Consider the following 14436-nt stretch of genomic DNA (forward strand, 5'->3'; position numbering starts at 1 on the left):
GACATGGAGTGAAAGAGTTTTGATATATTTGAACCTGAAGAATGCTGTAGAGCTTTTTAACATGCATCCTCAATAAAAAAAGTCTTTAGGGATAGATATAAACATTTGACAAATGGAGGAAGTTCCATAATCTTTGTGAGTTTTGGTAGCGTGGGCCACCTGTTTTGCAGTGATAGAACTAAGATGCAGTGAGCTGATTTCAGGTTACTGCTTTCATTTTGTGTGCCGTCACATTTAATTCAGTATTTCATATTTCTGTGAAATGCTTGCTAAACTACTTCCCAGAAACAAGGCCAAAAAAATGTTTTTCACTTCTCCATGGAACACAGCTCTTAAGTGCAAATTCCTTAGGGTCTGACTAGAAATCCATATAGTAACAGAGATGCTTCCTTTTGAAAGATAACTTTTGTATATTGTGGCTATCAAGTGTTGCTGGGAGCCATTAGTAAGAATCACAGTGTGAGTACTTGAGACCTTTGAGGTATCTGGTTAGTACTATTAGTCTGTAATTTTTCTACTTAATTATTATATAGCAGTTTTAAATAACTGCAGGAAGCTGAGTGCTGATAAGAACCTCATGAAGTAAAAACTGAATACCTTTTTTAAATGATGAATATTAAAGGAGATTTTTTTGGTAGGAGGACATAATGAAATTTAGGAATATTGAGTTATTTCTAATTCTAAAAAATTAGCAACTATGTATTTGAATAATTTCTAGAATTAAAATAGTAAATGTGACATTGATGAAGGCATTTTTGTATTAAAATATGACTGGTGTTTATGGAAGAATCAGTCTGCAGTGGATCCTAAAATCTAATGGTATGATATAATATTTTGATTTTGTTCTTATTAAAGTTCAAGGGGGGAAAGTTTTAGTATTGGGATTATCTGCATAGGAATAAAGAGTTTATTTTGTATGGGTATTTTCCATTTTCTGTCACAAAATTAGACATTTATGAAATAATTTATTTGGTTAAAATATGGTTTATTGGACATAAAAAATTTGAAGGTATTTGATAGAGAAATATCTTACAATTAAAGAGGTTTTTCTTAATTAAAATTTGAAGCCAACCCTGGCCAGTGTGGCTCAGTTGGATGAGTGTCATCCCATGAACCAGGAGGTCATAGTTTGATTACAGGTCAGGGCACATGCCTGGGTTCTGGCTCAATCCCCAGTAGGGGGTGTGCAAGAGGCAGCCGATCAATGTTTCTCTCACATTGGTGTTTCATCTTCTTAGTTGTAAGTGTATTTACAACTCTGTACCCAGAACACAATTTATAATTTCTGTTAGTCACTGCCATTGGAGTCTTTTTCCCTTGACTGAGGGTCCCATCACAGGTGTTTGTGTGCTCCATTACTCCTACCCTCTTATATACAGGGTGAGGCAGAAGTAGGTTTACAGTTGTTTGTATGGAAAATAATACAATAATCTACACTAATAAAAGACAAAGATGCTAATTGACCATATCTTTGCTACACCTTAAGCCATGCCCACTAGCCAATCAGAGCAGCTATATGCAAATTAACCCAACCAAGATGGTGGCAGGCAGCCATTGAGCTGGAGGAAGCAGGAGGCTTGGTTGCCCTGGCAATGGAGGAAGCCAAGCTTCCCGCCTGCCCTGAGCTTGCTGTGGCCTCTGCTCATGGCAACAAAGTTTCAATTATAGAAGACAAATAAATTCCAGATACCTGCTTCCAGCCAGCCTTCACTGGGAGCTTGGGTGGCTGGGGGCCGTGGCCAGCCTGCAAACAGCCATCAGCCCCTCACCCAGGATGGCCACACCCTCATGGGGTGAGGGTCCCCTCTGTGGGGCTTAGCCAGCCTGAAAACGGCCCTCAGCCCCTCAACCAGCCATCAGCCTCTCACCCAGGCTGGCCAGGCACCTCAGCAGGGACTCCCACCCTGAAGGGGCTGTGGCCTGCCTGCAAAAAGCCATCAGCCACTCACCCAGGCTGGCCAGACACTCATGGAGTGAGGGTCCCTGCTGGGGGGCTTGGCCAGCCTGCAAACAGCCATCAGCCCTTCACCCAGGCAGGCCACAACTTCATGGGGTGAGGGTCCCTGCTGTGGGGCTTAGCCAGCCTGTAAACGGCCCTCAGCCCCTCAACCAGACTGGCCAGGCACCCCAGCAGGACCCCCTACCCTGAAGGGGGTGTGGCTAGCCTGAAAATGGCCCTCAGCCCCTCACCCAGGCTGGCCAGGCACCCCAGGAGGTCCCCTACCCTGAAGGGCTGTGGCAAGCCTGCAAACAGCCATCAGCCCCTCACCCAGACTGACCAGGCACCCCAGCAGGACCCCCCACCCTGACGGGGCTGTGGCCAGCCTGCAAACGGCCCTCAGCCCCTCACCCAGGATGGCCAGGCACCCCATTGGGGACCCCTACACTGAAGGGGCTGTGGCCAGCCTGGAAACAGCCATCAGCCCCTCACTCAGGCTGGCCAGGCACCCCAGCGGGGATCCCTACTCTGAAGGGGCTGTGGCCAGCCTACAAACAGCCATCAGCCACTCACCCAGGCTGGCCACACCCTCATGGGGTGAGGGTCCCTGCTGGGGGGTTTGGCCAGCCTGCAAACAGCCATCAGCCCCTCACCCAGGCTGGCCAGGCACTCCTATATAATAAAAGGATAATATGCAAATTGACCCGAACAGCATAGCGACTGGGAATGACTGGTCACTATGACACACACTTACCACCAGGGGGCAGATGTTCAATGCAGGAGCTACCCCCTGGTGGTCAGTGCGCTCCCACAGGAGGAGCTCTGCTCAGCCACAAGCCAGATTGACGGCTGCCAGTACAGTGGTGGTGGTGGGAGCCTCTCCCACCTCCTCAGCAGCGCTAAGGATGTCGGACTGCAGCTTAGGCCTGTTCCTTGCTGGCAAGTGGACATCCCCCGAGGGCTCCCAGCCTGCCAGAGCGATGTCTGACTGCCAGCTTAGGCCCAATCCCCTGGGGAGCGGGCCTAAGCCAGCAGGTGGTCATCCCCCGAGGGTTCCCAGACTGTGAGAAGGCACAGGCCAGGCTGAGGGAACCTCCTGAGTGCACAAATTTTTGTGCACTGGGCTTCTAGTCTATACTAATAAAAGGGTAACATGCTAATTAGACCGGGTCGACTGGCCATCTTCTGGATGTCTGACTTCCTTCCGGACAAAGCCATGGTGGTGGGGGTTGAGGCAGAGGCAGTTAGGGGCAATCAGGTTGGCATGGGAGGGCAGTTGCGGGTGAGATCAGGCTGGCAGGGGAGGGCAGTTGGGGGCGAGATCAGGCCGGCAGGGGAGGGCAGTTGGGGGCGAGATCAGGCCGGCAGGAGAGGTCAGTTAGGGGAGATAAGGTCGGCAAGGGAGAGCAGTGGGGGGCGTGATCAGGCCAGGAGGGGAGGGCAGTTGGGGGCGAGATCAGGCTGGCAGGGGTGGGCCATTGGGGGAGAGATCAGGCTGGCAGGGGAGGGCAGTTGGGGGCGAGATCAGGCCGGCAGGCCAGGGCAGTTGGGAATGAGATCAGGCAGCCAGGAGAGGTCAGTTAGGGGAGATAAGGTCGGCAAGGGAGAGCAGTGGGGGGCGTGATCAGGCCAGGAGGGGAGGGCAGTTGGGGGCGAAATCAGGCTGGCAGGGGTGGGCCATTGGGGGAGAGATCAGGCTGGCAGGGGAGGGCAGTTGGGGGCAACCAGGCCAGCAGGGGAGGGAAGTTGGGGGTGAGATCAGGCTGGCAGGAGAAGGCAGTTAAGGGCAATCAGGCAGGCAGGCAGAGGCAGTTAGGGGCAATCAGGCTCGTAGGCAGAGAGGTTAGGGGCATTCAGGCAGGCAGGCAGAGGGGTTAGGGCAGCCGTGGGCAAACTACGGCCTGCGGGCTGGATCCGCCCCATTTGAAATGAATAAAACTTAAAAAAAAAAGGACCGTACCCTTTTATGTAATGATGTTTACTTTGAATTTATATTAGTTCACACAAACACTCCATCCATGCTTTTGTTCCGGTCCTCCGGTCCAGTTTAAGAACCCATTGTGGCTCTCGAGTCAAAAAGTTTGCCCACCCCTGGGTTACGGGCAATCAGGCAGTTAGGGGCAATCAGGCAGGCAGGCAGGTGAATGGTTAGGAGCCATGTCTGACTGCCAGACATCCTCAATGGGTCCCTGATTGGAGAGGGTGCAGGCTGGGCTGAGGGAACTACCCCCCCCCCCCGCCCTGTGCATTAATTTCGTGCACCAGGCCACAAGTTAATACATAATAATCCAAGAATAAACTGTTTCACATACTCACAACTTTTGCTCTACCCTATATATTATCTTTCCCCCCAATTATTCTGTCATTTCTAAACATTTTGCATTTTATGTGAAGATACTCTCCCTTTCCATACCCTGGCAGGCAATAAATAAAAACACTACTTTCCCTTTGCATGATGACTTGATCAACATGTTGGATACAATCTTCAGATGCATTGCCATTTCCCTACCACTGTCTGTATTACTGGATGAATATGGGCTCTTTCTGTACTGTCAAACTGTTTCTTCTGGGCTTGAGGATTTTATTGTATAATGTTGGTATTGGGGCTAATGATATTATTGTTTTTATCATGTATTACAGTATATTTTGTTCCATTGTATAACCAAATCTAGAATATAATGTGGCATTTAGCAATTGGTTTTAACTCTAAAATACCATGTGGTTCTGTTTCTATTTTGTTTGCTTAACTGTTTTGTTGATTAGACTCCATATATAAGTGAGATCATATGGTATTTGTCTTTCTCTGACTGGCTTATTTCACTTAGCATAATAATTTCCGTCTATCAATGCTGTGCCAATGGTAAGATTTTTGTCATTTTTATGGCCGAGTAGTATTCCATTGTAATATACGACAGCTTTTTTATCCATTCACCTACTAATGGACACTTTGGCTGTTTCCAGACCTTGGTTATTGTAATCAACAAAATAATTTAACAAACAAAATAGAAACAGAAGCACAGATACATAAAACAGACTGACAGCATCAGAAGGGAGGGGAATTAGAAGGCTGTGTGTAAAAAAGGTGAAGGGATTAAGCAAAAAAGTTTATATGTATACTAGAGGCCCAGTGCATGAAATTCGTGCAGGGGTAGGGTCCCTAGCAGCTGCCAGCCAGGGCCTTCCTTCCCCCAGCTGCCTGCCATGGCCGCCGGAAGGAGTGGGGCCGGCTAGGGAGAGAGGCCATGGCAGTTGGCCAGCCCTGCCCCCTGGACAAACTCCTGGTCGAGGGGACAATTTGCATATTAGTCTTTTATTATATAGGATATATATGTATTATCCCAGAAAAGCCAAATCATTCTGCTTCCAAGCATTCTTCTCCTACCTTTCAGGTTTAAAAAAACTCCATGAAGAGACAAAGACATCAGAAAAATATGGCTGCCTTGTATTTTGCTCAATTTAAAAAACCTACTTTTGGTTTTCAAATGAAGATATAAGCCACCCACTCCATCAGGCATCTTCTCTTTTTCAGATTTCCATTTTTACTTGACTAAGTATTATAATATTACTAGAGGCCTGGTGCACAAAATTCATGTGTGGGTACGGTTCCTAGGTCTGGCCTACAATCAGGGCCATCTTCCCTGGCTGCCCACAGCTGGCTCCACCCCCTGCTGTCACCCACCCCCCAGTTCCCCATTCACCATCAGACAATCAGAGCCTGCCAGATGGGAAAGGGACCGAGAGGTGGTCAGTGTGCCTCATAGTGACTAGTCCAGCAGTCATTCTGGTCATAGTGCTGTTAGGGTCAATTTGCATGACATTTGTGCACTGGGGGGTGTAGGGGTCCCTCACCCCGACCTGCACCCTCTCCAATCTGGGAGCCCTCAGGGGAGTCCTCACCAATCTGGGAGTTTCTGTCTGTCTTTGCAATCATATGAGCAAATTGTCTGAGACCCCAACTCAGTTTGGTTTGTGCTCATAGAATAATAGAGGCATTTTTTTTCTTTGCTTCATTGGTGGAGATTTCCTGGAAGTTTTAGGATATTTCCCCTTTAATTTTTCCTAGACACTCTGATTTTACTATGTCTCTCACCTTTGCTTTCCCTCCATCCCCCACCTGCAACAGTAACTTGCTCCAGGCTCACTTTGCTCTAGTGTCTAGGAGATCCGTCTGCCACCAGAACTACGATTCCCAGCATTCCTGGTGCTCCCTGCACTCTGGGCTTCCATTTCCGGTCCTGGGGCTGCCACCAGAGATACTATTCCCAGAATTCCTGGTGCTCCCTGCGCTCTTGGTTTTCCCTTCCTGCTCTGTCTCCATCCCATGGCCTCCCACTCTGCCAAGTCCTCTAAGCCACCAGCTCTCCCTCTCTGCTCTCCATCTAGCAGCTTGGGGAGCCAAGTTCCCCAAGCCGCTCCACTCTCCGTCTGGTGCCTGTGTTAATTTGCATACTCACTCCTGATTGGCTGGTGAGTGTAGCAGAGGGATGGTCAATTTACATGTTTCTCTTTTAGTATATAGGATACACACACACACACACACACACACACACGCACATGCACACACACACAGACATGGCCAAACAGTATGGTGATAGCCAGAGGGAAAGGGAAGTGTGGGAAGGTGGAAATATGCAAAGGAGGGATAAATGGGGTCAGAAAGAGACTTGACTTTGACAACTTTGGATGGTGAGCACACCATGCAGTGGGCAGATGATGTTTTATTGAGTTGCACACTTGATACCTATATGGTTTTATTAACCAGTGTCATCCCAATAAGTTCAATAAAAAAGTACCATGTGGCACATTTAAGGTTTTTATTTTGGTAATATGGCAGTAGGATTGTGGAGAGGATCATATGTCATTCTGGTATGACTTTATATTGTTTACTAAAGATTGATGTGTGTGTGTGTGTGTGTGTGTGTGTATCCTTAATTACTTTTTCTCAACAGTTTACTCATAACTCATCTTTTGAATTTGTAGGTCCCAAGAAATTCTGATATCCCAAATCCAGCTGTGGCTCAAAGAGAGGAGCAAAAAAAGATAGATGGAGCTGAACCTCTTACAGCAGAGGAGAATGAAGAAAAGGAAAAACTTCTCACACAAGTAAAATATTTTAAGTGACTGAAATACTTCTAGTCAACTAATAGAAAAAAGAAAATATAGATTACTTATTTTTTTTTGTATAGGCCTAGTACCTTGACTGGATACATTAACAAAACTCAGGGCTATTTTGTAAGTGTTTAGACCAAATATCCCTATTTTTTTTTTATTTCTTTCACAAAATACACCCTTTTGGAAATACCAGTAAATACATAAATATAGGTGTCAATTGTTGGAAAGAAGATATGTATTTTATCAATTATAATAAGGTAATTTAATTCACTATGAGTCCTGAGACAATAATTACTAACAGATTCTTGAAAATTTAAATTTATTTTATTGGCTGATGCAAACTGTCCTCTGAAATTATACTTTACTAATATTTTATTTATGGACTAATTTCATAATTTTCAAAATGCCTTTTATCCTTTCTTGAAAAGAATTTTAGTACAATGATGAGAGATTTTTGAAACTTTTTAAGATAATCATTGTATACGTAAAAGCTAATAGCTTCTCAGCTATAAAACCACATATATATGGACAGATAATTTTCGACTAAGGAGTCAGGGACACACAATGGAGTAAAGACAGTCTCTTCAATAAATAGTGCTGAGAAAACTGGAAAGCCATATGCAAGCGAATGAAACTGGACTGCAGTTTGTCCCCATGTACAAAAGTACAAAAATTAGTTCAAAATTGATCAAAGACCTAAACATAAGACCCAAGACAATAAGTTACATAGAAGAAAATATAGGTACCAAACTTATTGTCCTTGGTTGTAGAGAACATTTTATCAACTTTACCCCAAAGGCAATGACATGTATAAAATATGGGATTAAAAAACTACAATATCTTGAAACTATAAATCAGTTTTTAGTACTTGGGGAGAAGTACATTCTCTTCACGATAGAAAAGCAGTTATTTTTATAAATAACACTCATTCAACTTTTGATTCCAGCATAAAACACCTAGGATTTTATGATGAGAAACATTTTCAGTTTGTTAAACTGTTTTAATGTATCATTGTATAGAAGTAAATAGAATAAATGGATTTGTTACTTTAACCTTGATTGATAATGCTTAATTTTTTGTTCACAGGGATTCACAAACTGGACTAAGCGTGATTTTAACCAATTTGTTAAAGCTAATGAGAAGTATGGAAGAGATGACATTGATAATATAGCTCGAGAGGTGGAGGGCAAATCCCCCGAGGAGGTCATGGAGTATTCAGGTTTGTATATAACTTCAAACATGATGTTTAATTGTAATATTATTCATTTCATTAGTGTCACTGTAATTGTGCATTGTTCAGAGATCTTTTAAACTTTTATAAATAAAGTACAGGTGAGAGTATAAAATATAATTCTATTTCTATGAAAAGATTTTAAGAGTTTTCAAAACAAAGTAACTGCCATTGTCCCTAGCTAGTGGAGTTTAGTAAAGCCCTGATGAAAAAAAGGCAATTGGATGAGCATTGAGAAAATAAGTTTCCCACCTCTGGAATTTGGTCCTCTTCTGGGTAAAGTTTTTTTCTTTATTGATTAAGGTATTACATATGTGTCCTTATCTCCCCCATTGCCCCCCATCCCCCCTTCTAGATAAAGTTTGAGATTTCAGGTTCAGCAGAATGAATTAGTGTCTTTCTATGTCATCCTTGAAGTAGGGAATTCCTATTAGGCCCTTTTAGGTCCTCAGACACTGTCAGGGTTCCAATGAACTCCAGGCAGGTCATGTGGGTTCCATTAACTCCAGACAAGCTAGAATAGATCTAAAAAGACTGCTTCAATAAATCTGTTGATTGATCCTAGAATCATGTCCCTCTCTTACTCATCTGTGTCTTTGGTCTTGACCAGAACTAGGTTAGCTGCTGAAGCACATGGAATTAATATAATTCCCATGCCACAGCATATTCAACCTCGGGCTTCTAAGAAAATCTTATCAAATATAGGCAATTATGTCTAGGAAATTTTCTTTATGTAGAATAGGAAGTTTCTGACTTTCAAATAGGTTGGGCTCTAATATTTAGTCTGAATATTAGCTGTTTAGAATCCAGCACATTTCCCCCATAAAAACAATGTTACAAAGTAGTCTGAGGTTTCTATGCTAGTCCCTCAAATCCTACTTAGCTTAACAACTCAAATTCTGTAGGGAGGAGACATTATAATACTGGCAAATATGTCAAGGATTAGTATAAGCTGGGACCAGCTCTTAAGGTTATCTATAGTGTCAGCGTTTGAAGAAATCCAGATTTAATTAGAGAGTACATTTTTTTTTCTTTTGGAAATATGGAAGCGTCTTCTGATGATCACCAGGGACTTTAGAGGCTGATTATATTGAGTTTTTATTTCATATAGTATAAATCAAGTTTATGAACTTCCTTTTTTCTTGATACTGGCATAATATTTCTATTACTCTTAAGCTTTATCGCATAAGTTTAGAGCACTTGGGGGCTTGGAGGAAGTAAAATAAGTGAGACACATTTTGCAGCAAGAGGTGAATAAAAGAGTTAAAAGGATATGTGCAGAGTGATATTCTGAAGTAGAATTTTCTTCAAAATAGCATCCGTGTATATGAAGTTGCAAGAAAACAAGTGATTCAAAAAGATAACATATCAGATGTTCCCTCAAATTTGACACCAGGCCTGGTGGCATGACTAGCTAAGGATGGTTTAATTGGGGCTCTGTCAAAGGGTGGGGAGATTGGCATGGGTTTATGTAGTTGGTTATAATAAGAGAAGAAATACTTACAATTGGCTGTTAATGAGTATCTTATGCATAGCAAGCATTTAAACATGTGTTGAACGAATAAGTGAAAGAATGAATAAATGAATGCAGGTGCTTCTACAAATTAGAGAATGCTAACATTTCTTTCTTTTTTAAAGAAATTCTTACCTGAGAATATGTTTTTATTGATTTTTAGAGTGAGAGGAAGGGAGAGGGAGGGAGGGAGAGAGAGAGAGAGAGAGAGAGAGAGAGAGAGAGAGAGAGAGAGAGAGAGAGAGACATTGATGTGAGAGAGAAACATCGATTAGCTGCCTCCTGTATGTACTCTGAATAGGGATCTAACCGTACCTGGGTATGTGATCTGACCAGGAATCAAATTCACCACCTTTTGGTGTATGGGATGACTCTCCAGCCAACTGAGCCACACTGATCAGGGTAGTATTCCTTCTTATAGGCTCTAAAAATGAAAAATTTTAGAGTATGTCATTAAAAAGGCTTTTCACTGAAGTTACATTAATGCATATTAATACAGCCAGATTATTTAGCTCATTTATAAAATTAGGGTGACTTGGTGTTTTGTTTTGTGTTTTTTAGAGAAAAGGCTATTCCAGGTAAGTTTAAAAAATAAGTGACAGGTCACTGAAAATAAGATCAGTGAGTGCTTCCAAAGGCGAAGCAATGGTTTCAGTAGAAATTGCTGCTTTGTAGGAAGTTTGAATAGTGTGTTGATAATGTTTTCCTTTTTGTTTTTGCTTGCTAAGAAGCAATGCTCTCTAAGTGATATGGTCACCCTCTCTCCTTTGATCCCTTCTGTATCATGTTGGAATAAAAGCATAGCATAAATCAGTATCTGTAGTATCTTGAAATCCTGTCATTTGGGATGGATAATTAAAAATGTCATTTGTATTTAATATTTAACATATACAGATGGATCTGAATTTTAATTTTAAACATCATTTTGCTGCGTCCTTTTCTGTTACTTCTTTATTGTACAATTTTGTGGATTTTATTTTCTTAAGATGATAGTATTCTAAAGTAGTAACTCTGTCTTTCAGCTGTATTTTGGGAACGTTGCAACGAATTACAGGACATTGAGAAAATTATGGCTCAAATTGAACGCGGTGAAGCAAGAATTCAACGGAGAATCAGTATCAAGAAAGCCCTGGATGCCAAAGTACTATATTTCATAATTGTAACATTATTATTAGACTAGTGGCCTAGTGCACAAAATTTGTGCACTGGGGAGGGGGGTCCCTTAGCCTGGCCTGCACCCGCTTGCAGTCCAGGCCCCCTCAGGAGATGTCCGCCTGCTGGCATAGGCCTGCTCCCCTAAGCCAGCAGGTGGAAATCCCCCTTGCTCCTTACCGCCCACCTGCTTGCTGCTCCTTACCGCTCGGCTCACTGCTCCTTAGCACTGCCGCAGAGGTGGGAGAGGCTCCCGCCACCACCGCTACATTCACCAGCTGTGAGCCTGGCTTCTTGCTGAGTGGCGTTCCCCCTGTGGGAGTGCACTGACCACCAGGGGGCAGCTCCTGCATTGAACATCTGCCCCCTGGTGGTCAGTGTGCATCATAGTGACCAGTCATTCTGGTCGTTCCACCATATCGGTTGCTTAGGCTTTTATTATATAGAGTCCCAGTGCACGAAATTCGTGCATGGGGGGGGGGGTCCTTCAGTCTGGCCTGTGTTCTCTCGCAATCCAGTACCCCTCGGGGGATGTCAGGCCTAAACCAGCAGTTGGACATCCCTCTCGCAATCTGGGATGCTGCATGCACCAGTGACCATAACTTTTCATACAGGTGAAAGGCATCTTGCTGTTGTATGGGCAGCTACAATTTTTTGCCCTGATTATAAAAAGTAGTACATAACATGATCCTTCTGAGGCAGTACTACCATTTTCCCCATCTTATGGGTGGAGAAACTGAAGCAGAGAAAAGTTAAGTAATTGGTTTTGTCACACAGTTATAAGTGTCAGAATCAGGGCTGACCACAAATGTGCAAGCCAGAATCCATGCATGTCATTGCTGTATCACCCTGTTTTTTCAGTGTTAGAGTAGCCTTGCCAGGTTTTAATTTTTAAATCTAAGAGATTGTTCAATATATAGGGTAGGGTCCCTAGGCCTTGCCAGCGATCAGGGGTGACCGGCGGGCAGGGCAGTCGGGGGGCTCCTGCTGTCACCCACCTTGGCTGGTGGCCTGGCGCCGCCTGCTGGCAGGCCCTGCCCCCTGATCGCCATCACCAGTTGCCCCCGTTGTGGTCAGTGTCATAGCGACCGGTTGTTCCACCGTTCGGTAGATTTCCATATTAGGGTTTTATTATATAGGATTATTTTAACTAATATGGTTACTAGCTTTGACTTATTGCACATTTATTTTAAACACTACTTTGTTTAAATCCACAGATTGCAAGATACAAGGCTCCATTTCATCAGTTACGTATTCAGTATGGAACCAGCAAAGGAAAAAACTATACTGAGGAAGAAGATAGATTCTTGATTTGTATGTTACACAAAATGGGCTTTGATAGAGAAAATGTGTATGAAGAATTAAGACAGTGTGTACGGAATGCTCCTCAGTTTAGATTTGACTGGTTTATCAAGTCTAGAACTGCCATGGTATGTATTCCTTTCTTACTTCTTTTAACTTTTATTTTGAAAATTTCAAATATTATATATTCTTCACTTAGATTCTATAATTGCTAACATTTGCCACATTGACTTTCTCCCCCACCCATATATGCATGTATATACTTATACATATATACTTACTATATAGATATAATCTATATTTTGCATTCAGAAATACATATCTTTATTTTATATTTATATATATGCATATCTATACTTCTGAACATTTGAAAGTAAGTTGCACACATCATTAGTGTTCACCTGTAAATACCTCAGCATTTATCTAAAACCAAGAACATTTTCCTACATAACCACAATATCTTGATCCTACCTGAAAATGTTAACATTGATTCAATAATGTTATCCAGTATACAGTTCATGTACAAAATGCACAAAATTTCCAGGTGTCCTAAAAGTGTTTTTCATAGCTGTTATTTAAATTTGATGATCCAGTCAAAGTTCAAACATTAAATTTGGCTGTTGAGTCTCTTTAGTGTCTCTCTCTCTCTCTCTCTCTCTCTCTCTCTCTCTCTCTCTCTCTCTCTCCTTACCAGAGGATATATTTTTATCACTTTTAGAGAGAGAAGAAGGGAGAGGAAGAGGGAGGGATGGAGAGACAGAGAGAGGAGGGAAGATGGGAAGAAGAGAGGGAGGGAGGGAAGAAGGGAGGGAAGGAGGGAATGGATTGTTGCCTAAGTGGATTCTTTATAAAATTATGATGAGAAAAGAATAGTTAAGTAGAAGAGATATTTTTATTTTAGCTACTTATAATTTATTCTGGTACTTTCTAATCTGAATTGTGTTTTTGTTAAATTCTAGTGCTGTTTAGCAGTGTTCTGATGATATTGAAATAAATGCAACACATTTTTAATGGCGACATCATCAATTTTTTGAAAGCTGAAGTAATTAAAACCAAAAGTTGCTTTTATACAGCCTAAAAATTAAAAGTAACCAGAAACTAACAATCCAAATATTGAACATTTTTTTAAGTGGTTGCTATCTACTATAAATGTTTTCTTGGCCAAAGCTTCCTAGGGGTGCAAAGATTTTATTTGATTTTGTATTTCAGTTCAAGTTGAATAATAAGAAAAGAAAAAAAAAACTGGGTTGTTATATTGAAGATGCTAATTTTGGCAGATGCTTTATAAGATCAGATATTTCATAAAACTTTATCAAAAATTTAGAGTGTTCTCTTGGATTGTTATTAGAATGTTCCTGTCAAGTTTATGGAATATGCAATACTGGGAGAGCTAGCACATTCTTTGGATAAAGCCAGGATCCAAAAGGAACTAGAGAAATTGGAATGATGGATCCGTTGGATCTTACAACATAACACTTAATAGGAATAAATGTAAAGTGCTATACTTGTTCGAAAGAATATGAAGAGGTGTATCTCTATATAAAAACCTAAGCAACCAAATGACCGAAGGACTGGTCAAGTAGTCACTATGACGCACTGACCACCAGGGGGCAGACGCTCATTGCAGGAGCTGCTCCCTGGTGGTGAGTGTGCTCCCACAGCCAACCTCCCATGGCCAGCCAAACTCCCACGCTCTCTTCCCCCAGCCAGCTGGCCCCAATCAGCCCCAATCAGGACTGGGCGAGACAGTCCTGAATGCCCAGATTGCCAGCCAGGCCGAGGGACCCCACCTGTGCATGAATTTGTGCACTGGGACTCTAGTATGTTAATAAGATGCAGTAGAAAGTACTGGGAAGAGAATAAAAAAAATTAATCAATAGCATGAAGGGCTAAGTTTGGATGTAGGGAAGAGTTGTTTGACAGGGTTCTTTGGATAATTGACATAATCATTGAAGAACAATGTAGAATAATTTGTCTATTAGATTTCAAAATGAGATTTTATTTTGATTGTCTGAAGGCTTTGACAGTGAGCTTCTTGGCCTTTTAAGGTGCCTTCTAGCTTAGTACATCTATGATCATGTTTTGCAGAGAACTCCTTTCAAGCATTTTTTGAGTTATAATGGGCATATAACATTAGTTTCAGGTATACAATGTAATAATTTGATATTTGTATACACTGCCAAATGA

General features: G+C 42.3%; 1 protein-coding gene across 9 annotated transcripts in view; it reads left to right on the top strand.

Annotated features, from left to right (window-relative positions):
* Positions 1 to 14436, top strand: part of SMARCA1 (SWI/SNF related, matrix associated, actin dependent regulator of chromatin, subfamily a, member 1) — an 89333-nt gene that overhangs the window by 58625 nt on the left and 16272 nt on the right. For all 9 annotated transcript variants that reach the window (XM_036305727.1, XM_036305728.1, XM_036305729.1 and 6 more), the window contains 4 exons: positions 6920 to 7042; positions 8138 to 8270; positions 10818 to 10936; positions 12165 to 12377. In XM_036305727.1, the coding sequence (XP_036161620.1) occupies positions 6920 to 7042; positions 8138 to 8270; positions 10818 to 10936; positions 12165 to 12377 (588 nt within the window). The remainder of the gene's footprint in view (positions 1 to 6919; positions 7043 to 8137; positions 8271 to 10817; positions 10937 to 12164; positions 12378 to 14436) is intronic.

This window comes from Myotis myotis, unplaced genomic scaffold (genome assembly GCF_014108235.1).
Source record: "Myotis myotis isolate mMyoMyo1 unplaced genomic scaffold, mMyoMyo1.p scaffold_m19_p_4, whole genome shotgun sequence".
Classification (NCBI taxonomy): domain Eukaryota; kingdom Metazoa; phylum Chordata; class Mammalia; order Chiroptera; family Vespertilionidae; genus Myotis; species Myotis myotis.